Source organism: Varroa destructor, unplaced genomic scaffold, assembly GCF_002443255.2.
Source record: "Varroa destructor unplaced genomic scaffold, Vdes_3.0 BEIS01000005.1, whole genome shotgun sequence".
Taxonomy (NCBI): domain Eukaryota; kingdom Metazoa; phylum Arthropoda; class Arachnida; order Mesostigmata; family Varroidae; genus Varroa; species Varroa destructor.
The window spans coordinates 14,747,541-14,771,872 of NW_019211458.1; the positions used below are offsets into that span (position 1 = coordinate 14,747,541).

Consider the following 24,332-nt stretch of genomic DNA (forward strand, 5'->3'; position numbering starts at 1 on the left):
TTTTTTTTAGAAATGGGACCTAACTTAGATGAAAAATCAGAAAAAAGCTGTAAGCGATCATTATGTGAAACGAAATGGTTTAGACGGTGGTTCAAGATGACGATATCGGAAGAAACGTATTTCGGATGTTGTTGGGATTGTATTGTGTGATGTGACTGTGAGCGAACGTATATACCGAAGTCGTTTTACATATTACACTCCGCGATAAAGGGCTTTCTCTTTTCGAGCCAGTCTTCCTTCTTCCCGGTTCCTATCAGTCCTCTTATCGTCATCTACTGCCAGCAATCATCGCCGAGAGCTACAGGACTACAAGCAGATCGGCGTAGAAGAAGCATCGACATGGAAGCGTAAGAGCTTTTTCAATTATTAATTTTATCGCCGTTATTTGTGTTCCATCTATCGTAATTTGTTGCATCGTTGTCATTTGTCAAATAGGCGGTGCTCGTCCGATTCGCTCGTTTGTCCTTTGCCTCATTCCCGTTTCCACAGTCTCGGATTTCCTTTCGTTGTACCAGTTCAACGCACTTAGTCACTTCCTACCGTTTATTATTAACGTTACTGTAACTATTTTAAACTATCTCAACATGTGACTGTGTGTGTGTGTGTGAATCAATGTTTGTTGTTTCTGTCGTATTATACTGTATTCAATTGTTAATATTGTTGGTAGTAATATTTATATAATAATAATCACCATTATTATTACTGGTATTTCTCATTAAACTTCACAACCACTACATTCTGCATCCTCTGTTCGCATTTATATATATGGACAGGCGTCTTGTCTATAGTAGCCTTCTTGAAGGCGGCTCAAACGCCTGACCTTCGGCCTCTTACGGTTTGTGGGTCATAGTATGCTATGATTATTATAAATACCTATTATTATTAGTAGTAGTAGTAGTAGTAGTATCGTACTTTTTCACACTTAGACGCGCTTTTACTTCCTCTAACCTTTCATTCTTAGCGTTTTCGTTATTTAAATATGTTCATAGTCTCTAATTTTCCATGGTATAGCATTATTGTTGTTGTTGTTATTATCGACATTAATTATATCAGTAAGTAAATTTTTATCATTGTTGTTGTTATTCATTAAGTGCCTCGCTTTGCCAAGTTCTGCTGCTTGCTCAGATCGTATTTGACGGCATACATTTCAACAGTCATTAGAGTAATTATTATCGTTACACTAACTATATTATTAACTTGTTATTATAGTAATAGTATTAACGGTATTGTTGTTATTGTCATTTATAACTTCGCTAAAGGCGTCTGCTAGTCGACGCTGCTTCTTTTTCTTCTTCTTCTTCTCTTCGTTCTTCTGCTTGGTATCCGTATGTTTGTTTGTGTGTGTGTGCATTTGACGTCTAGTACGTTATGTTCAGTGTTAGTACTTGCCTTTTGTATAAACCCTTTGAAAAATCTCTTTCATCTTCTAAATTCTTTTTCGATTATTAGTCAATCAGAAAATGTGATCGGATTAGGGTCGTCATCTTTTGTCTATTCTTTTTTTGGCCTGTTTGGTCAACTGACCTGTTGCTATTACTGTTGAATATCCATGCTGTCTGGGTGTACCTGTATGTATATATTTGTGTTCATGTTACACTAAATCAAAGATTTCATATCAACCACAGTGAATCAAGACGGTTGAGCGTGTCTGAGTCACATTTGTTCCGTTAGGTGTTTTTCTCTGCCTTCATATTTGCGTCAATGTCAGTCATTCATAGTTACTAATTAGGCTTCCAGGGTAAAAGCCGAATGGAGCCTGGTCGTTCATGGGGTAACGTTGGGACTTTAAATTGAAGAGGGGTGCGGAAGGTGGCCAGCAGGTCACAGACGGTCGGGGATCAGTCACGAATAGTCGAAAATCACTAACCCGATCTAGCATGTCGCTCGGGCGGGCTTCGTGCCGCGCCGCCAACACGCACCAACGTCTCTGATAAATACACTTCTCTCAATACAATCATGTTATAAGTAGTAGCAAGTTGTTTTTGTTGCAGTAATAATTGTGGTTGTGTAATGGTCGTCACCATCGTTTTAAGATTTACCTCTTTCACTTGTTGTGATGGACCACAAAAAGGTCTCCATGGGAATTGTGTGTGTGTGTGTGTGTCGGTAAGTATATGTTGGAATGATGACTGACGCCGTATGTGTGTCTCTGGCTCAGTTAATGTTATTAGGAATGTTATTATATCTTCTTTGTTTTTCGAAGAAGTGGTAACCGTCATAATCATACGTTTACGTTCAAGTAAAAGACATAAGTGGCACTATTCACCAACATACTTTTGTCATCATCAATCGAGGTCATCTCCTTCATCAGTCTTAAAATGGGTTCCATTTAGGTCAGCTTTAGCTGCTAGAATAAGAGTCTGTTTCAGCTTAAGCTTTTCGTTCTATGTCGTCTCACCCCGTTATAGTGTATTATGGGGGCTGTATGTTGGTAGATTCTCATATATAGTAATATAATGTAGCGCATTAGTAGAATAAGATTGCTAGCATTATTATTATGAACAGTAGCAGTTGCAGTAGTAAGACAAAGCGTAGTAGAAAGGCGTGACTGTCCCTCCATCGTAGGCTTGCAACGCGGCGCGCCTATCCGGCACAAAGAACAAGACCCTTTCGTTCATTACGGCAGCTTATGGCACCATTATGGGAGCATGGTCATGGCAATAAACCTTTTTATCGCTTGACACAAAATTGACACAGCTTAGGTTTCACCTACTGACTGACTGACTGACTGACTGACTGACTGACTTACTATTCATTAACCCATCGGCTAACGACATTGTGTTTTTGCGGTGTCTTTTTCTTAGCGTCCTTTGTAACGTACCCGTGTCCTATAGACGCCCTGAATACTTTTGTTTATTGTACATTAGTATTCTATCTTGTTATTGAATTTGATTATAGCACAACGTTGTCTGCATACACGTTCTCAGTTCAAGCATAAAGTCCGTTTGCTTTTCCATTTCTCTCTTTCTTCTATTTTTTTTTTTCCACAGAAAAACAGAATTGTCATTTTGTCCCCACTAGGGATCAGTTTTTTTCGTGCTGCTTTTTGATTTCCTATCATATATATATCATGCTGTGTGAACTTGCTTTTGTTATTGTCGTTGCTTTTCTTGCTGATCTCTGAGTGCTCGTACCTTTACATCGAACGGATAGATAACCTTCCTTATTTCAATATCTGTGAGCCGGAACGTTCAAAGCTGCACACTGGTTCATTGAAAAGCCTATAGTTCTGTTCGTATATAATGGCTTATGTGCAGGATGTGCTTTAAGCTATTCCAGTGATTTCACTCTTCCTCATCTCTCTGGGAAATATCCACGAAATGACGAGTCACACAGGCAAGCTCACGTCACTGTATAAGTGAACGCTTTTTGTTTAAATTCGTGTTCTGTCAATATTTCTATGGTTATTTTATTATGCCTTTACTAGCTTTTCATTCATGATCGCTCTTAGTAAAGCTTATGTAACGCTTAATAATGTACTACATAGTATCATTGCTGTTATTATTCTTTCTATCGGTTTGATAGTTTCGCGTCGTCCGGCTCTCTTCTCCAATTTGCCTTTCTAGTGTATTATCGTTGCCTATCTGTTTTCCTCCTTCTTATTATAATTTTCTGGTCATTTTCGTTTCTCGCCGCGGAAAAACAATTAATTATCATCCAGTACACGCTGGGCAGGAGAGTGGGAATCCGGACGCCGGTGGAAGAATTATCTGTTGTTCTCTCAGAGATCGTCGCTTTGTATACGTGTCGCCACTGACACATTTTGTGTACACATCGTACACACACATCCGTACCTGTTTCTATAACGTTACTACAATCCCACCCCACTTTCATTTATTGTTATTTAACTTTTTCTTTCATCACCGAATGCTAACGATCAACAAGCAGTAGCGGCAGCCACCTTATATTATATATATATATACACATTGTTGATTTTGCTACCCAACACCGATGTTGTTGTGGCCGACATGTTGTTGTTGTCATTGTTGTCGTTACGGCCCTACTTTTGGAGAGATGGGCAAAAGTTCTTTCTGTTAAATATATTCATAGTTGTGTATATTTTACTGCTGAAATAGCACTATCACACTGGATTGTATTCCTTCTCGAGAGTACTTCCTCTCGTGTCATTTTTCGGTCATCGAGTCGTCATCACCATCATCATCATCGCTTTTCCTGTTATTGTTTGCTTAGGTTTAGCTTGTATTATGATTTTTGAAGGACTTATTAAAGTTCTTCAAAAATCATAATACGGGCAGTGGGCAATACGCTGCCATTGCGTTGTTGTTCAGTCTCACTGAATTGAGAACTAAACCCAGTTGTTGTTGATGTTATTGATTGTGTCTCGTTGTTCTTTGCGATATTTTCTTGTATTTCTCACCTTGTTGTGTCAATAATAACTTGTCGAGTTTCCACTTCGAACTTAGGCTTGTGTAACAATTAAGTCATGATGTTTCGTCCTCTTAATGTCAAGCCTGTGAACCATTTGGTCATCGTTCAGAGTTTAGTCAAAGGTTACTTCGTCGAAAAATCTATTCATATGTGGGCTGGCTGTTTTTTTCTTGCGTGTTTATTGATAGTACGAAGTGGTCGTTGGACCATTTGTTGCTGGAGTGTTGTTACCGCCTTTGTCGCTGGTGCTGGCGTCGAATAGACGGTGACTGATACGCTTGTGATCGCATTGCTACATTATTGTTTTTGGTTAACATAGCTTTCTCTATGAAAGATGAAAACATTGTTTATTCGTTTTTCTTCTAGTTCAGAAGTAAAATGGGCGAAATTAAGGTTTGGTTTCGCGCTCTGGCAAACACTGTTGCCTAATTAGGTCTTTTTCTGTCGTTATGCTGCTAGTCAATCCCTATAAATTGATTTTTCCTATTTTTGAAGATGTTGTGTTAGATGTACATGTTCAGACTCATTTAGTTCGCGTTTTTGTTAGGAGAAAATGTCGTCTCGGCGCTAGCCGTTCGTACATCGTACACAGATGTTAACAAACCGTACGCAGACGATTCAGTAGAGGGGTTCTGTTGGTTATCCTTCCTGATGGCTTCGTTCAGTTGTTGCGGTTATTGCTATTAATAATAAAACCGTTTTCATTAGCTTTTAAGCTAATTGATAGTGGTCTATAGCGAGATGCAGTTTTTTTTGTTTTGTTCTCTCTATTTTTGCTATTGTGTTATATGTTATTCGCGTCGTTATTATTACATTGCTTGAGCTGTCTCGTATATAATTGTAATAACTAATGGAAATTTCTGAAATAAAGACACACACACATATATATATATATATATATATATATATATATATGCGTGTTCCTTGATCGATCACAGACAGTATTTAAAGGAAAATCGAATTTAAGACTTGTATGCGATCATCAAATATAACAAATTTATTTGTGCACAGAGATCGTGTTCGCGACGGTAGAGTAAAGGATTGACGTTTGTTGTTGTTGTTGTTGTTGTTGTTGTAGTAACAGGTAAGAAGTAATAGGGTAAGGATAGCAAAAAGCTCTCTCTCCTTCATAGCTTTTTCCACTTTCGTTGTTGAATTGCATCGCTCCAACAGAGTGACATCCGCAAACTAGCGTTTACTATACGAGTCGTTTTGTTTCTAGGTGGTCTTCGCAAACGTCACTGCTGGGTTTAGAGCACAGTTTATTTGTTGGAGGCAGAAAGCGAGGCAATGAGAGAGAACTCGATGCACACTGTCTTAGAGAGATGGAGTAGTTGGAAAACGGTGGGTCGTTCAGATAACAGCTGCTGCTTGTGTAGTGCACGCATTCACGCATTATTAGGTATTATTGTTTAGTGTTTGTGCCGTCAGAGGTCGTTCAATTGGTTGACAGACACGTCCGTACAGAGAAATATAGCGCAGAAACCGCGTTTGTTCAAGTAGAGCTCGAATAGAGAACTGTAAGATTCTTCTATATCAGAAGTTGGAAAGTTCTGATATTGAGGTACATGCTTTTCTAATATTGATCCATTTATAGAATGTCGTACGTAAGAGGTGATTTGCAGTTAGAAAAAAATCGTAACGCTTTTGGCTCTGCGTAAAGGTGCTGGTGAGGTTTATCTTTGGTGAGTTCTTATCTTATGACATATCTGATAACGGAACAGACTCAAACTCTAACACTGAATAGTAATACTGGATGTGACTAGACTGTAACAGTGACTGAGCATATCGGGAATCTCAGTCTCTTTCCTAATCAAGTAATTAGTGGTGACGTATCTAATTATGAACATACAATAATATATTATAGTCGGACAAAGAACGTTCATTTTCACTGGTTTGTATGGTAATAATTAGTGTGCAATTTAATCTTTATGTGCTTATATTTCTGGGCGTACAGATACGTGCCGTTCTTATGTGTAAGCGGGCTTTTTCAAACTATATATCCTTTCCTATCTATCGTAATAGCGAAACTGAATCCTAGGTTCGCTCTTGGTCTTGTCGTAGCTATGATACCGAGTTATCAGTGGCCGTTTGTTTCGTATGTCCAAAACGTTCGCTATCAAGTGTCAAGAACATAACAGAATGCGTGTTGCTAATACGTCCGTACGCCAATATGCGTGTTCCTAACGTTTTTGCCTTTTTCTTTTTTTGTCTACACCGTTTTCACGGGTTATGATAAGAAAGTTGTGCCGTCTCGTACACAAATGCATGTTACACGCGATAGCAGAGATAGGCTATTTTATAGATAATGTTAACAAAAGCTAGATAATAACACTGTCTGTTGACTAGTCCTTCACGGTTCTGTCGAATGTTTGCTTTTATCGTGAGCTATATTGTATCTTGTATTTATTCATCATACGATTCTATCGTGTCCTCGAAACGCTATTGATGTAACGTTGAAAATGTCGCGGCGTTTGTAACGTTTGCCAGTATAGTCTAGTACTATTCAGATCTACTGACTGGTCTGGATAGGCATGTAAGTGTCGCGTTCCCCTCAGTATTTGCGAACATATGTCGTTGTTCTACTATCGTCGCCGTCGTCGCTGCCTAACCTCACGATTTTTTTGCTCGCTGGTCGGTACTGTTAGGCTGCTGTATCAGTTTATTCGACGCTATTGTGGTTATACATACAGACATTTGTATGTGACCGTTCTATGGGAGTGTAGTTTTTAACGGGTCTCCTTTTTTTTTTTTTCGGTAATTTATTTGATACATGTATGTTCTATATTGCAAATGTAAGGTGAACGCAAATAAGGAAAATAGTCCGTGAGATAATGCCGTCCCTGTAATAGACGACGTGTATTTGTTGACAGTATCCATGTGAGATGGAATCATATCTTTTTATTGGTTGTACAGTCATTGAAATGTACTTTTCGCTGTACTTTCGACTTTAGATGAAAAGCACCTAAAGTCGTGTCGTGCCGGTGCTGCTTTATTGCCGTTGCTTTTCATGTCGTATTTTTGAGTGTCTTCTTTGGTTGGTCATCATTTTCGTTGCTGCTATCGCTGTTGGTACAATTATTTAGGCTTTTTTAAACACCTACACACTTGGCCTTAATAGGTTACTTTCTTTCGTTATTTTAGATAAAGGCGGCCGTTTGTTCTGTCCCACAAAGACCTATCAGATATCACTGACTATACGGACTGAATTCGGTCAAATCTACTGGTGTATTGTGGAGCGTTGAGTAAACACCTATTCATAAACATCAAAAATTGTCTGAGGACGGGCAAAAATGGGCTTTTGAACGGCGGTATTCCGTTGACGGTGCCGTTGAAGATGTCCGTGTAGTAGTAATAACGGAAGACTGTAGTAAACTACAGTCGTTCCTGTGGAAGATCTGTGATGCTTTTGGGCTTAGCTTTCTTGCTCGGTTCGCATGTAGTATTGTTGTTGTTATTACTACTATGATGCTGTCCAGTTACATTGTAACAGTCATTTAGCTGGAAGAGGTTTGTTTGACACGTTCGACTACTTTTATTCGTGGGTTGCAGTGTCTGAGGCACAAACATTGTCCTTGTTATTGCCGTCGTCATGCCAAGGATCGATACGAGAAGTGTCGACAAGTTGTTTTCGATGGATGGGCATAGAATACAATATGTAGAAGTTTAGCTTCTTTGCTGCATGTAGTTCTTGTATGTAATCGTTTTTGTTTTTGATGTTTGGTGTAGACGTTCAACAGTCTTCGGGTTGATGTTGCACTTGTTGTTTTTAGTAAATCTGTTGCTGTTGCAGCCAAAGACGATAAAATCTTCGGAAATTTGCTGCTATATTTTATACGCAGTGGCTGTGTCGTTGTTGTTATTGTGGTTCACGTTCCGCGGTGATTTTGTATTCGTTCTGTGATCATTATATTTTCCAGTTACTTCAGTTTTACGCAGACACATTATGTGCACGTATCGCTCCTAGATAGAAAAAAAACGTACGTATCTTTATATATAGTACTGCTATATTTTGGCGATTATTTGCAGGCGTCAAGATTTATCAGCGACCTACTGATTTTTTGATGTATGCGCGACCAATAGTTAGTATCAGTCAATGCAGACGCCGTTTTAGGGTACTGAGAGAAGAGGAGCGTCGTACAAATATATATATCTTATCGTAATGGGTTGAAGTCATTGTATTTCGCCGGTAGGGGTCGTAGTTGTTTAGCTTGTAACTGTGGTGGATAATCACGTGTCGCCGAGGCCCTACTAGTAAGCGCTTTTGATGCATTAGGCACTTCAATCAAATCAGCCTCTCACTTTCAACAGTATTTCCTGAATAGGTGAATATGTCACCTAGGCTATAAGCATATATTAGTCAATATACCTCTATATTTAACTAGGCGTGTCGTTGCCGAATAGATGATATTTTTTGGGTATTTCTTTAGCTTAATCATTACGTTAAGGCTAGAATGGCAACGTTTGGTACCTACGGGTAATATAGCTAGCCGGCTTAATGTTTATCGGTCTCTATAGAACGTTCGATCCAGGACGATTGGTCTGCTATATATAAAAGCGTATATACTCTAAAAGCTTTCGTATGATCAGCTGACAAAGAGCCGTGTTTCGACAAGTTTGCGGTCCAATCCCCATTCGGTGGGACCGCGGCGTATGCACTAGTGCGTACTGATTTGTTGTAGTTGACGTATAAACATTCCGTGCCTCGGTGGCAGCTGTTGCAAATTGGGGTTATGTAGTGCAGTAGTCACTACGTGACCTTTTACCCCCGCGTTCCCCCGAAGGAAACGTTATGTGGAGAACGCTGATAGGTAGATTCGGTCAGATGTTCACGTAGAAAGAGCTCTAGGAAAGAAACTGTTGGTCTTTGACCGCGATCTGTGATCAAGCTTAGTTTCGTTGCTTGCAATTGCATTTTGAAATTTTTACAGTTGCAGTTGCTTTAACTTGAAGGAAATAGCTGAAAGATGGCCTCGGCAAAACACAGAGGGAAAAAATTTGCCATTTCAGAAACAGATTCATTTACGCGAGTTCATCGATGTTGTTTTGCGTAATACGTGCGTTAACGTTTTACACTCGCATCTTGTAGATAGCCTTTGAAGGCTTTCTGCTGTGGATAACATATAATTAAAAGATCGATTGATCGAGATAGTTGAATAATTACAAAGATGACAAAACGTACATGTAAAATGAGTGTGCTTGTTGTTCGCGTATGATACATCGTATCGCAAAACTGTACCCCAAAACAGATGGCTGTCTCAAGCGTGTCCACGTTTTTCGGTGGCAGCACCAAAGAACGTTTCCAAGCCATCGTTTATCCTCTCGATGGGGGTTTTGCTTCTGCTGGGACGCTTTAAACAGCAGCACAATCGTTGCTTCTGACGAGCTGTCGTTTTGTCACGTATGGACGTTACGTCTGTTAATTGCCTTTTCGTTCTATACTGTTATCGTCTTTTTCCTTTGTTTGAATATCGATATTATTCCCAACGCTGTGATTTTTAGAGTCGTACACGCGTTTTTGCTGTACTTCGTTGTAGACTTAGTACGTGAAGGTACAGGTTAGTCTGGGTAAACGGTTGGGGTCACGGGATGTGACTTGAGCTACAGTACTATAGCTGAGTTTAGGGCTGGGCTGTTGGGTATTCTCAGTGTATTCAGAACGCTCCTGCTATATTCCTTTTCTGTTTATTACAATAGTTATTCATAGTTAGTTTTGAGTCCGTTATTGAATACACGCGTACTAAAGGATAATAGCAGCTGGTGGCCAGCAAAGATGGTGTACGCTTTTAGCTAGACTGTGGTGGAGAGTTGAATGGTTTTTACGGGCTGAGCTGAGCTGGAGTTAGTTGGTATCTGAAGCACAGAAGCTGGTCGCAAGGCTTGTTGTGGCCTAGGTTATTGTGGTTGTATTCAATCAGCTGCGTAGCATCATAATAGACGTACTGGAACGTATGAATGATTAAATAGATGGAGGGTGGATTAATGGTGGATGGTAGGGTAATTGGGCAAGAGACTGGGTTCCTGGGCGTATGGTCTTAGGTTGAGAGGATGTTTCTTGGATGACGGGTATCTGGTAGAAGGGCATTTGGTAATCGGGACTTGGTCTTCGATCAAAGTTAGATTGTACAAAAATTATGGTAAAAAAATACAACTTGATCTGCGCTAAAATGGGACCTCGGGATGCGATCGGATAGATTGTTTTGGTTGGGGGCTACAGCAAAACAGGGATGAAATAGCATAAATAGGCTGTCAGAGTTGTATAGATACCTTGATTTGCTTCTGCTTTTTATAGTTGGTACTTCTCGACAAAGGGAACACAACCCTTATGTACTTTGAGTACTAGGAGAAATTATCAGGCTTATTGGGGTCCTCTTGCTCCTAACACATGTTGCGGCTTGTGCGTCCCCACAATGAAAATGATAGATTGATGACATTTGTTTATCAAGCATCCATCATACCCGTTTTTACCCGACTAAAATTGATGTCACTAAGTTCTGTGCTGTAAAGTCAATAGGCACGACTTGGACTACAACGCAGTTTGAATCTTGACTACAAAAAGCATGAGTTAGCACCAGAAATGTGTTTGAATAGTAAACCTATCTTAATTAGACGCACACCGGACAGATTCTAAGGATTCATGTTAGAGTTAGTTATCTCTACAACTGTAGGAACACACGGGACTACCTGAACAGCGGTAGACTACTATCGATTATTTACATTGAGCTAAAACGAAAGGTTGCCCTGTAGTTTTTTTTTTATCTGTCTTTATCGAAGTAGGCTTTGTTCAAAATTATCTTCAATTGATGAAAGTTTTACCGTGGTCCACTGAAGTACTTTCGTTCTGTGTTTTTGTTTTTTTTTTCTGAACAGAGCCTAATTTACTGATCTCTATTAAGTTCCAGTGATGTCGGGTGTCCTCAGTTACATGACTTCGAGATGCTGTAGTCGTCGCCGGTGGGATGAAAGTAAGTTGCTGTGCGTGAAATAGTTTCATTTCAATTCAAATTGTATTATATGAAATTAAGGCAAAAACGCGTTCCAACTAGCCGGCGTAAAAGCAAAGTAGCGTTTATAGTCGTTACATCTTGTTTCGCATCGGATATCTTGTTTGTGTTGCTATATCGTTTGTAGAGATATATTTAAAAGGTTGTCTTTTTTTTTTTTTTCTTTTCTTATAAGAAATGCACTGTTGTTATTATATTACAGCTTGCGCAGGTTTATGTTGTATGATCATTGTCGATATTTCTGACACTGACGTTATTACCGCTTCAACCTGTGTTCTGCCCCTCGTTGTTGTTGGTCGTCACTGAAAAACTGAGGTCGTTCTCCGTACAACGCTTCGACAGAGATAGGCTGCAACAGGTGGTTATTTATGTTAATCTTCAAAGATCTATCTTCGATAGTGTATGACAGTAATGGCGATGGCCCGATGCATACACGCTCCGTTGTTTATTGTTCGATGCGCCATCGAACAATCCGTCTGAAAACAATTGTGAAACATTGATGGTATAATTGATTTGTTTTGTTTGTCTAACTATTCCGGAGATTTCTCGTAGAGCTGTGTTGTCTCTCATGGCTCTGCCAGTTTGGATCTGTTTTTTCCTGGTCGTTTATAACTGCGACCGCAACCTGTAGAGTATAAGGACTATACCCGTGCGAGCTTACACATTCGAAGAAGCTGCTTATGTTGCCAACTGCACGCGCCGGTATGTTTATCTATACATATGTATATATAGTTTCTGCCATAATGGCATAGGCGACATCATTCGAGATTAAACGGGTAACCATCAAAGGTATTGATTTGATCAGATGAATTGATATGGAGATGGTAATATTTGCTCAGTTCGGTTAGACACTGTTTGATATATATGAAATTTTTATATTTTCAATTAAGATGTCATGATCAGGTCGTTTCTTCATGCGAGATTGTTTGCGATAAAATGATGATGTTTTTCGCTTCTCATCATGATGTAAGTAAGATAATGGATTAGCAGAGACAGACGTGTTATCTGGGGATATTGGTTGGCTGATTTGTCACTTGGCACACATTTACAAGGTGTGTGTATATAGGGTTTTTTTTTTGTTGTTGAAGATGTCATTATCATTCGTATTGACCGTAAGATCGTAGATCCATCTATTGGTGGATCTGCAGTCGTGGTGCTAGTAGGCATACTCGGTAATACACCATAGAAGAACAGTGATCAAGATATAAATATTTGAGGAAAATTTGCATACGACTACTGAAAAAAAGCGGGAACATAGGAGTATCAGTATTGAGGTTTTATAGTTTCAGGCTCAAAAAGGTCCTATGTGAAAAGAGCCGCGGATTCAGTAGAGCAGATCAAAAATACACAATTTTTTGTGGTATTTATAGCAGTGGCTGTATATTAGTAAGCGAGAATGCGAACAAACTCGAAGTAGAGAGAGATGCAAGGCTAAGGTAACAAGGAAAGAACAGTTTGAACCTGAGTAGGCTAAGGAATTGCACAAACGTTGCATCGGGATTTGATGTTTATATGCAAAGAGAGAGAAAGGTCTTAAGTGGTAGAATCAGTTGTCATTTAGGGAATGATTTAGTACCAATGGGAGAGGGGTTAACAAGGACAGGCCTTGATAGATATAGCAATAATGCTCAAAATTCTACTACAATTACATGTAATAGAAGAAAGTGTATGGCGTCATGCCATGATTGATCGTTTGCATGCTATCATTATGGCTGGCATTATGATTGATGCCTAGTTAGTGATGATGTTGTCATCAAATATTACTAACAACATTTTTGACCTATTGATGCGACGACAAAATCGTTGTTATGAAGAAACGTGTTTGTGCTTCTACGCTTTTCGCTTGTTTTTTTTTTTTTTTTTCACTGATAATTATAGTTAAGGTTATGTTTTTTCAAATTCTCATCCGTTTTGCCGTGTTGAAACCTATATATGTGTACATATATAAGAGCATCTGTAATGCACCATACGGAATGTCTTCTCGTGTCGATATCAGTACAGATATATGTCACTTTTGGCATCACTCCATACGACGATCACTACCCATTCTCTCTCTTTCGTAATAATTGTGTTTGTTTGATTTTCATCAGGTCAAATATATCTCTTAATTGGTAGCCGTATGAAGATACGGCACGATAGCCGAGTCCTCCGAATGTGGCCGCTAGATTTGGAATTGGGTTTTCTCGCGCGACGACCAAAGTGGTGAGAATTGCCAAAACAAGTCTTTCGGACGGCGAGCGCACGTACGTACGTACGTACGACCTTGCTAGGGGAGGGGGTCATCTGTCGGTTCCATTAGGCCGAGTTTGTTTAGCCATGTCTGATCTGAAACAAACGACAACATCTCAAAGCTGGTGAGAACACCAAGCTCGACGTGCTAATGATAAGGACGAAATTGGGGAATCGTATCAATACCGGGTAGCCGGAGAAGGGGGGGCAGAAAACATCTGGTTTTTCGAACGAAAGCGATCAACAACATCGTACTCGCTGTGAAGATTATGGACAAGAGGTATGAAACATGAGGAGGAGATTTAGTTTAACAAGCGGCAATAGTCGATCTGAGAAAATCGTAATTTCGTGAACAACAGTACTGGCTTGTTCCTATTCATTTCAGTTACTTTTAAGGTGCAAAGGCCACTTCGTGTCTTATGTCTTTTTTATTTGTCGTCTCGATTTAGGGACACGGAAAAGTCTGAAATTCATGAAGGACATTCCAGCGGTAGCGCTGCTTCGGCGAGCATAGGAACCGGTTTACCGAGTAGTTTCAGCGAGATCACAGGCTAGACAACACGACTGTTTTACATATATAGAGATGTATATGGATATAAAGTTTAGTATAAACAACATATATATGTACATAGGGTAATTTTATGGAACGGGGATGGAGTGCTGTAGCACAGAAACATTAAAATCCATTACATACAAATTCGTAAAAAATATGATGCGGGGTACAACGCTATACAGTTGTTATATGACAGATGCAAGTAGCATTTGGTCGACTCGTGACATCCAAATACATCGGCCGTCATTCCGTCATCCAGAATCATTATTGCGACCTGATCATCATTGTTAATTCGATGAGTGCATGATAAGCCAATGAAGTGAGCGCTTTAGTTGGCGTTATCTTCTGTTGTTTTTCGGTCGTATATTGTTTTCAGTGTAGCCGAATGCTATGGGCTTCATTGTTTGTTCTGGTCGGTAGCATTCGCTGATACCGAAATGTTTCCTTTTTGCATACTGGCGTTCAACAAAGGCTTCAATGAATGGCTTCGATATGAACATCTGTCTGTTAGATCCTGTAGATAGAGAGATTCATTCCGTAGTTGTTCTTCTTCGATTCCCGGGAAGAACTCGCGCCACCGTAGCGGGTGACTTATATGGCTGTTGTTGTTGCTGAGCTTAGTTCTTGAATAGTAGCTCACTCACATAGCTTTTGGTGTTTTCTGTTAATTACTTCTATTTACCCGTTCGCTGCATTTTGTAGATAGTCTCGGTAGTTCCGCTGTTACAGGTTGTTTCTCTTGAGTATGGTTATGGCTGATGGTTGGTTCTTGTTGTAGTTTTGGGGAACAATTGGGTTGTAGACTTCGTGATCACATGGACTGATGTGGGCGGTGGCAGATCAAAGACCGGACATTTTATATACGACCACCTAAAAAAGGAGGAAGTGTGTAACAGGCCGTATTTTATTTGCTTAATTAGCTTGGCATAATTTTTTTTTTTCGTTATAGCTTCACGGTCATCATAGCTGAAGCAATCGCACATTACTGTTTCGTTTTCATCGATTGTCGTTTTCAATGAGTGTATTGTTATTGTATGTGCACTTTTGTCGTTGATTGATGTTTGCTGGTGTGCTCTATTGACGATTACGTTCCTATCATAAAAGTAAGATGTTACCAAGACAACCCGTAGTGATGTGCCGAACGGGCTTCGTGATATGACCGCCGTAGAACTATGATATTGCCAAATCTCTTTGACAGATACTGTATGTTTGATGCTCGTACAGGGTAACTTGCCAGTTCATATATATATTTTTTGAATAATTTCAATTAGAAGACTTTCTCGAGAAAAGTAGATTGTGTTGTCATTGTTGTCTCCGTGTCAAACTAACATCGAACGAACCGCGGCCTTGACGGTGCAGCATCATCGAAGATTGTTGTTAATTTGCGACTCCTTAAGAACGAGGTCATAATGTCTAGCGGTTATGTCGAGTCGTAAGTTTTACGTACGCCCTTCCATCAGTTAATGTCGTTTTTAACCATCACTATCATCTGGTCTGCTTACGAATTTTCTTTGTTTACTACTCTTTGTATTATTATTATCGTCGACTGGACTCGGCTGTTCGGTAGAAAACGTAGATATCACTTTTGACGTGGTCATAACCCACATGAGTACGTCGCGATCACTAGGTGTTGCTGTCAAATCATATTCTTATAAATGTAACAGATATTAATGGTTATCTAATTTAGGAGGTATTGTTGATTGTGATACGTTTAGCTTGTTCTTGGTAATTACAATTAATTAGACTTGTTTTCACTTCTTGTTGAGGTGTAAGGTTGTCCATATGGGGACAATAAACGTTACATCTAGGTGGTATAAACGGGGCGTGTCGCATCTATGGATTGGCACAGAAGCTGGCCGGGGTTGAGAGGCGCCATAAGCAGACCCCGGAGAGCGGCCGTGCAAACCGCAGTTCGGTCGATGAACTTGAATTCAACTACAGCCACTTACCACTAGAACTCCCTTTTTTCCCCTGTTAATTATGGATGCCAATCTTAACATCAATCAACCAATAGCTCGAATCAACGTCATCAATCAACGAGACTCTCACATTCCTACTCATTCAGGGCCAGTCAGGCCGTATTTCATATATATCAATCCAATCATCTGGGTACCGTCATTTTTAGCATCGCGGTCACTGCCAATCATCAGAAGTATGGGGAACTAGAGCCATAACTTTGAGTCGTGGAAGTAACACGCAATAATTGTTAAACATTCGAGTAGTACTACTACTAAAAGTACACGATAGAGGAAGTAGAGTAGACGACAGAGGGGTTCCAAACGGGAGGGGCGGGGGCTAACAGGGAAGAAACGACGGCGTATCCAAGGCCGTACCGCAAGCACCAAGCGTGTTGCAGGGCGGTGTCGTCAAAATGATCAGGACGTGTTGAAGGCCAGACCATAGGAGGGATAGGGCCGGCAAGCGCTCTCCATTCGGTATTGTTACAGTAGTTATTTTTCTTAATAGAGGAGAGTCTAGGCTTATCTGAAATTTGGATTGTTGTTCTGTCAAAGCTCCGGCAGAAGTGCAAACATTTCAGAGACCAGGTGTGATTTGGGTGCCCGAAGTGCGGCCAGCGGTGCCATCAGTCCTGCTCAGTATCGTTTCCACAGCATCGTCTGAGCAGGCAGCACCGAACCGTCGGGCTGTCGAACAGCAGCAATGGCAAGCTGGGAGCTCGACAGCCGGGGAGAATAGCCCGGCCGTTGTCAAAAAAACTCAACCCCGGCTCGGGCCGGGGGGCCTGTCGGGAATATTGGGGTTGGCGTTTGCATGGGTCTGCGGGATTTTTTTCATACTTGCGCGTCAGACCGACTGGCGTCTGCGAGCGGAGCGGGCGAGGGACGGATAACCACCTTGGTCTTTGTGTCGTCTCCATCCACAACGACAATGGCGGTATCCTGGGCACCTCCTGTCTCCTCATCCGAATCGTCGTACTCGCCTGATTGATAGCAACGAGAAACCAAAAAAAAATGTCATATACGTATACATAAGTAGACGTGCAAGCTAATAACGGCGTTGTGAAGATAAATATCAACCACACCATTATGATTTGCCGTACTTTTCTTGTAGTTAGTTTAGCAATTCGAACATTAGACTAGAACAACAACATCAGGATCTAGCTATTTCTTGTGACGGGTCATGTATGCTTACCCTTTGACCTCCGCCACGCATGCTGAATGACACGAGCACAATATTCTTGCCGCTGGCGAAGGAGGGTGCTCGAGATAGGTTCGTATCCCGGCCGGTCGATGTGAATCACTTGTTCCGTTAGTTCCGGAGGCTCCTCGATCTGATGACCCTTACGAGCGAAGAAGTCCCGCGTGAGTGCGTCGAGGATGTCGACACAATACACCATGTCTCCCTTGCAGATCGGGATGTCCAGCGCGATCAGCTTGTACTTGTTGGGTTTTGGTATCTGCAGCGGCTCTTCTAGGGCGTTAACAAAGTTCGACAAATGGGAGTAGGGCAGGTACTGGGTGCCCTTGGGGTCGAACTGCTGCCAGATCTCGTAGTACATATCGTAATCGTCGTCCGTTAGACCTTCCTGGACGTCTTCTGTGGCCTGCGAGTAGTTTTCGAGGATGACGGCAATGTACATGTTGATGATCACCAGGAATGAGATGATCAGATAGCTGACCAAATATGCTACAGCTATGCCTTTCTTGCCACAGTTTCCTTCGGTCTCGCCATCCTCGTCGATGGTGGGTTCCTCGCAGTCCGTTTCGTCCATGATCGCGGCGAGGACATCACTCCAGCCGGCGGACGTACACATTTGGAACAGCAAGATCATGGACTGGCCGAACGTTTCGAAGTTAAAGTTCTCGTCGACGCCATACCGATGTTTCACGTTCATGAAGAATGACATGCCAAAGATGGCGTAGATGAACATGACGAGGAAAAGTAGCAGGCAGATGTTGAACAGCGCCGGTAGAGACATGGCGAGGGCAAACAGCAGTGTTCGGATTCCACGAGCGCCTTTGACTAGGCGCAGAACTCGGCCAACCTTAACGACGCGTACAACCCGAAGCAGAGTCGGTGACACGAAGTAGGCGGCGATCAGATCCTTCAGGACTGTGCCAAGGATCGAAAGGATAACGACGACGAAGTCGAACATGTTCCAGGGTTCCTTAAAGTAGTGCCAGCGCAATGCGAAGATCTTAAGCACGCATTCTGCCGTAAAGACGGCAATGAAAAAGATATTCAGTCTCTCTAGGATCGATTCGAAAAAATCGGATTGTTGATAGTGTTCCATAGCCATCACTGTCATGTTGAGCACGATGAAGATCATAATTGCCATGTCGAACATTCTGTTCGTCGTCAGGTCGAATATCATTGCCTGAAGTTTAAACTGTAATAACGCAGTTCAGGGAAAAATGGCAGGTGAGAAAAGTAGCGCGTTTTTCTATTGATAAATGCTAATGTTGTGCTATGGCGGCAAGTGTGATACATTGGTAACATTGCCTACTGTTAGCGGTAGCGACGTATAGCCAACAAGGCACTTGGGGCTTTAACCTTTGCTTGGTCGCGATTGATTAGCCTACTTCTCCTGGGCTATGATCCTAATTAGGTTGTACTTACTCTTGGCCGTGGAATAGCCTTTGCGGGTTTCTTTGATCCCATTTTCTTCATTGCGTTGTAGTATTTCTTCTGGTCTTCGGTCATAAACATTTCCAGGGATCCTCCAGCTTTCTTCTTTTGTTCATTGAAGTTATCGATGATTACACCGATAAATAAGTTCAGGGTAAAAAAGGCCCCGAAAATTATGAAAAATACGAAGTATAGGTACATGTAGATGTTCACTTCGTAGTCGGGTTGGTCGTCTTTGCCCCTGGAGTCAGTGGCATGAGCCATGATCTCTGTCCAACCCTTAAACGTTGCCACTTGGAACAAAGCCAAATAGGCATTGAGCACGTTATCGAAATTTATCATAGGGTTTTTCCAGGTAAAGTTGTTATTAATGCACGCTTCTTTGTTCGGAATAAACGTCGAGTTCAATTGGGAGTTGTTGGCGTCTACGCAGTGGTAGAATCTGCCAGCGAACATCTGGACACCCATGATAGAGAAGATCAGCCAGAAAATCAAACAGACCAGCAACACATTGAAGATGGCAGGAATGGCTTGCACTAGAGCGTTAACTACGACCTGAAAAAAAGACATGAACAGACGTATCGCGCACGCGCGCACGTGTACGCGGCACACAAGCACGGGACGAGACGAAAGAAAACAACAGCACAAACGGACAGACACCGGCGGACGGTAGACCGCGTTAGAACTTTCGATATACCGGTTAGAAACTTCAGAGCACAAAGAGTTCTATCCTTCTGTTTCCAATCGTATTTTTTGTTCATTTTATTTGGGTATCAGTTTGCGACATACAGTACGGGTACATACAGTTATCGAGCTGGGTTGGGTTTAGCTTTCACGGAATTCAACACATTGCAGATCGTCGCATGCCAACGTAACATACAATATTCGTCATACTCGATCCATGTTACTATTGCAATTACTACAACTTGTTGTAACAGCAGCGCTGAAATTCGGTACTCACTAAATTGTGATATTACCGGCAAACCTTCCGTCTCAGGGTCGAATACAATCATTTTTTTTTTTATTAATGTTCATAAAAAGGCTTTATGCTGTCAATGGCGACGATTTGTGGACGAAGGTACTGGTAAAAAGCGGCGCGGGCTATGCGTTAGAGTTCTTTGGCTTGCCATTCCAAAGGCAACGGTGATAAGACAGTGGTAATATACTTATAAAATAGTCATAGCAAGTAGCACTCTCCAATGAAACAATCAATCCAGGTCTTGATAAAATTAGCTCCTGTGTTTATGTTCGTTCACGGCTTAGGTGTAACCTTATTTGTAGGTCAAGTCGTTTATGGTGCACTCAGACGCATGCGTATGGTGGCGTGCGATTTTTATGGCGTTTTCAGCAGACTGCTCGTTTAAATCGTTTAGACTTATGCTCACGTTTACCGCAAATCAACAAACGTAGTAACGACACAATTGACGATAATAATCGTTGTATAAGAAAGCCCAAGGTAGTACCGAAAGTAGCAGTGATCCAATGCTTCAAGCATATACAAGTCCACCATGTATTACTACTACCTGTTTAAGTACTTTATCGTTTAAACGAATTTCCCGTGTCTATTTTGTTGTCGAATGCTTTTTTTTTCTTACCAAACCGACAAGATAGCTTTTCGTTGCATTCACCTGAAACTCATTCGACTCATTCCAGTGGCTCAGACCATTGTATATGCATCCTTATTGCTTTCATCGAAATATCTCTAGCTCAGCTAGCGATCGCAGGTTCATTGTTATAATCCGGAACTGCTAGCAGCAACGTGTTATTCCGTTGCCTTTCTTATAGTAGCATAAGTAGTTATAATACTCACTTACATTTTTCAATGCCTGTCACTAAAAGTTGCGAGCCCATCGAATTGAGTTCTATGACTCCAGCAGCCAGACCCGCCGCCTTACCGTCCGTCATGGCACCATAAGAAGTGTACATCATAGTACAGTGCGAGAGCGAAGTAAGAGAAGGTATTCATTTCTGCTGAGGGTTGAGCTATAGGTAATAGGGGCTAGAGGGTGAAAGGCCTTCGCAGGCGGCTGGCTAAGGCACACCGCGCGGCCGACTCAAGGAGATTCAGGACAAGGATGAGGGGCATGACGAATACGCTATTAGGCGAACTACTCATTCATTGTAGGCGCCTCAACAGGGAACAAAAGTTCTGCTATTGCTTAGTAGGCCTGTTCGATTGCTTCTTTTTGCCTTGTACTTTTTCTCCAGCTGACCCAGCTAAGGCTTAGAACTATCTGCCACTCCTGGCATGACCGCTTTCAGATACAGTGTGCAGTGGAGGGCCAATTGCTGTTCGTCTCGTACCGGCACTTAGGCCGTCAGCTTTAAACAATCTAAGCAACATTTGAAAAGATACGGACTGTTTTCGGCCCTATGTTTCATATAACTGTCGTTTTTAATTGCCACGCAACCAGTATCCTGAAGCGCATTGCACAGTACTTGAAGATGACTAACTTTGGCCTTATGCAAAACATTAGACAACTTAATGGAGCTGTCCCTTAGACGCATACGGTGAAAAGTTAAATTGGCGAGAGTGAAGATCGTATAGATTAGCGGTACGTAATTGTTGTTAGAAGTTTTTACGTTTATCAAGAAGGCACAGCAATCGTCGCCAACAACTTTTGATGAATTCAAGTAAGAGTAATCGCCTGTAATCTCAGTTGCTATCCAAGACACAAAAAAAAAAAAGAAAAATTTCCCTGAACGAAAAATCATGGATACAAGACTTGGAAAGTCTTAGGAACTTTTAGAGGCGGGCTTGGTTTAAAAACAGCACAAAAGCATTCTTTAGCGTATCTCTGTTCCCGTAACAGGTATAGTATACGAAAGAAAAGGCGATAGGCGCTTATGGGAAATAGATGTTTGGTCGGCTTCAGGACAAGAAAAACAGCATGAACAGTACGCGAATCAAAGGGTCGCAAGGGAGGCACTTTATAATATTTCCTTAAAGGAGAGTAATGGCCTTCGTTGAAATCATGCAGAGCAGATGAATTAGTTGGTGTTTAATAGTGAATGGCTCTTTAGTGGCGAACGCAGTTGGTGCTTAAAAAGAACAAAGGCAAAGTTATTGATTTGTGCCATAACAGTTATTTGGACAACTTATAAATGAGATTTGTTTCTTTTCCTTAAGTTGTCATTGCCGCCAAATGCGACATGACAAGTGTCGACGTTCGATAACCAAACACTGGTTTCCAATGCCTTCAACGGGATTGTAGCTAATCTCATTAAGGAACGAAACTTCCAAGAGTATCCAAGTTGTCGTGAGTGCGCAGAGATAATGAAAACCGAAGCTAGCTTCTGTGGCAAGGAAATAAAAACGGTGTTCCCATAACTATTCGAGTTAGGTCATGATCTATAGTAATGATGACTAAGAAAGCCAATATATGGGAGGTCGACGAGATGCTTCGAGGCGAGAAATAGCTTGGGAATTACCTAGAGGTTTGTCAGGAAAAAGACATATAATAGTACAATAGAACCATTGTAGGAATATGTATATGCAAAACATGACCGCAATGTTAAGGGTACGACGCACTATGAACAGATTTGATCGAAATATGGCATGAACGAATAGAGAGGAAATCATAGGAAAATACAGAGGCTAGTAGAGACAGGTAAAAGCGAAATGGCATTACACAACTGAACGTCATTCTGCGAGTCGGAGTTTGCCGATCGGTCGGAGTATTTAATATTGGCTACTTCTGGGGACTCCCGGCGCCAGCGACTCCGACTCACACATGAGAAAATGAAGCCAAGCACTGCACAGACAGAAAGCAAGCATTTGGGAAAGGTCGATTACGATCGTATGGAATAGAACAAGACATCGCCTTGTATCCGCAGCGTGTATGAACATTTTTATCGGCAGACGCGAATCATAAGTATGCTATTAAAACCCACGTAAATCAGAAAAGGGTCGGGTAATGGCTGATAGCAAACAAAGCGCGAAACCTGTCATTTAAATTCTATCAGTTCGACAGACTTTGAACCGTCGTGGTAAAAGATAACTGGGTAGAAAAGACTAAAAAAAGAATGTTAATTGTCGGCCAGCTTTCGCATAACTCAATTAGCTGGTGTTAGTAATTCTTCTGTAGCTTTTCGTCGGAAAGATGCAGGCCGCTTGATAGCAGACTGGCTTGAATAACTAGAAAAATGAAGGCCTTGCGATCATTGTAAGAAATTAACCAATCACAGAACATAGGATGCCCGCTGCTGCTCTACGTCTTTCAGCTGAACAACGTAACGTATGATAAATGATCATTATCAAAACAGCGAAGGCTGTCGATAACGGTAGCTAGTTAAATCAGCTCAGTAGTGGTAGCGGATATAATTTCGAAAAATAAAACAACATTCGCTGGCCGTCGCAGACTTCCTCTTGGCCTGATTTTGATACGCACGTCTATACAGTGTATCATTGGGTAGAAAACGATATCTTTTTGCCAGCTCATCTAGTGGCCAAAAACATCAGCCGAGGAAACAGAAATAACGGAGACCCTGCTAATATTTATAGGAATAGAAATGAAAGTAAAAAAAAAAACGTAACAAGATTATTGTTTTTTCTTTGTAGAAGCGAAATTTGTCGATGATTGATGCTTACCCTCATGCCTTGGAAGCGGGAAAGCGCTCGGAGTGGACGCAAGGCACGCAGGGTTCTCATCGTCTTGAACGCTTGGATTTTACCGGCTCCTAGCCATGTGGCTACTAGATTGATCACAGATACCTATGGATTAAAGGTAAACAGGGTGTGATGTAGAATAACGCGGGTTGCAGGCGCGTTCTTATCTGAGCGATGTTCTGTGAGACAGATCAAGATAGACTGTGCGTCTAGCTGATTGGCGGGGCCGCTCCGGCGCTCACGCTGCTGCCCAACAATCAGACCAACAGGGCGACTCGTGGAGTCGTTCAGACGGATTGTGTGCCGATTTAGCTTAGATTGCTTAAGCAGGCAGAGCAGCAAGCGCCGGAGCCTGCGACGATTGCACTGAGATAACATGATGTAAGCAGCAAATAGTAATGTCGTTGTTCTCGTAGTTCTAGTTTGTTCATTTGTTTGCTTCTACTAGAATAGAATGTGGGTGAATATAAACAAACATGAATGAATTAGATGAATGTATAAATGGGAGGTTCCTGGGAATGATAATGGATGATCAACTCTCATTGGTTTTGCTACTGTGTACTCTGTAGACACGGACGCAGGATTCGCCCTGGACGGAGCGATTGTAAGAGACTGCAAGAACGATTACATATTAATATCACGGTTTGGAAAAGGAGGATCGGGAAGCGAGGATTTCTGCTTGTTGCTGGCAGTGGATGTAAAGTCAAAATTCCGGGTGGGGATCATAAAGGAAAGGATTAGTGGGGAAGGAAACAGGTAGCTGGGACACGGTTTCAAGGAACGAGAGGAGCTCTATATACATTACTGCTATAGCTACAAGACCTCATAGCGATTGAAGGCGTAAAAAAGGACGAAATTCACACAGGTTACTGAGAGCAACGACGATGGGGTAGTGACAGTTGCGTCGATGAATAGAACGGTCACCAATTACCAATTATTAGAATCTTCCCGGCACTAG

At 41.4% G+C, this 24,332-nt stretch overlaps 1 protein-coding gene and 1 long non-coding RNA gene across 18 annotated transcripts in view; one reads left to right on the forward strand and one right to left on the reverse strand.

Moving 5' to 3' along the window:
- The window catches only part of LOC111250973 (uncharacterized), an 81,291-nt gene that overhangs the window by 6,280 nt on the left and 50,679 nt on the right, over positions 1 to 24,332 (forward strand). For 3 of the 11 annotated variants that reach the window (XR_015329370.1, XR_015329371.1, XR_015329369.1), the window contains exons 2-4: positions 11 to 347; positions 5,612 to 11,354; positions 11,596 to 11,751. This is a non-coding gene — a long non-coding RNA (uncharacterized LOC111250973). Of the gene's footprint in view, positions 1 to 10; positions 348 to 5,611; positions 11,355 to 11,595; positions 12,096 to 13,483; positions 13,596 to 14,071; positions 14,212 to 23,326; positions 23,493 to 24,332 lie in introns of those variants that run through there. The other 8 variants (XR_015329368.1, XR_015329363.1, XR_015329365.1 and 5 more) reach the window with 8 other exon arrangements.
- Positions 13,226 to 24,332, reverse strand: part of para (sodium voltage-gated channel paralytic) — an 83,802-nt gene continuing 72,695 nt past the window's right edge. For 4 of the 7 annotated variants that reach the window (XM_086991572.1, XM_086991574.1, XM_086991573.1 and 1 more), the window contains exons 21-25: positions 23,357 to 23,479; positions 18,757 to 19,320; positions 17,329 to 18,526; positions 16,974 to 17,116; positions 13,226 to 15,045 (exon numbers count right to left, since the gene is read on the reverse strand). In XM_086991572.1, the coding sequence (XP_086847698.1) occupies positions 15,016 to 15,045; positions 16,974 to 17,116; positions 17,329 to 18,526; positions 18,757 to 19,320; positions 23,357 to 23,479 (2,058 nt within the window). In that variant the 3' untranslated portion in view covers positions 13,226 to 15,015. Of the gene's footprint in view, positions 17,117 to 17,328; positions 18,527 to 18,756; positions 19,321 to 23,356; positions 23,480 to 24,332 lie in introns of all 7 variants that reach the window. The other 3 variants (XM_086991576.1, XM_022807033.2, XM_086991575.1) reach the window with 2 other exon arrangements.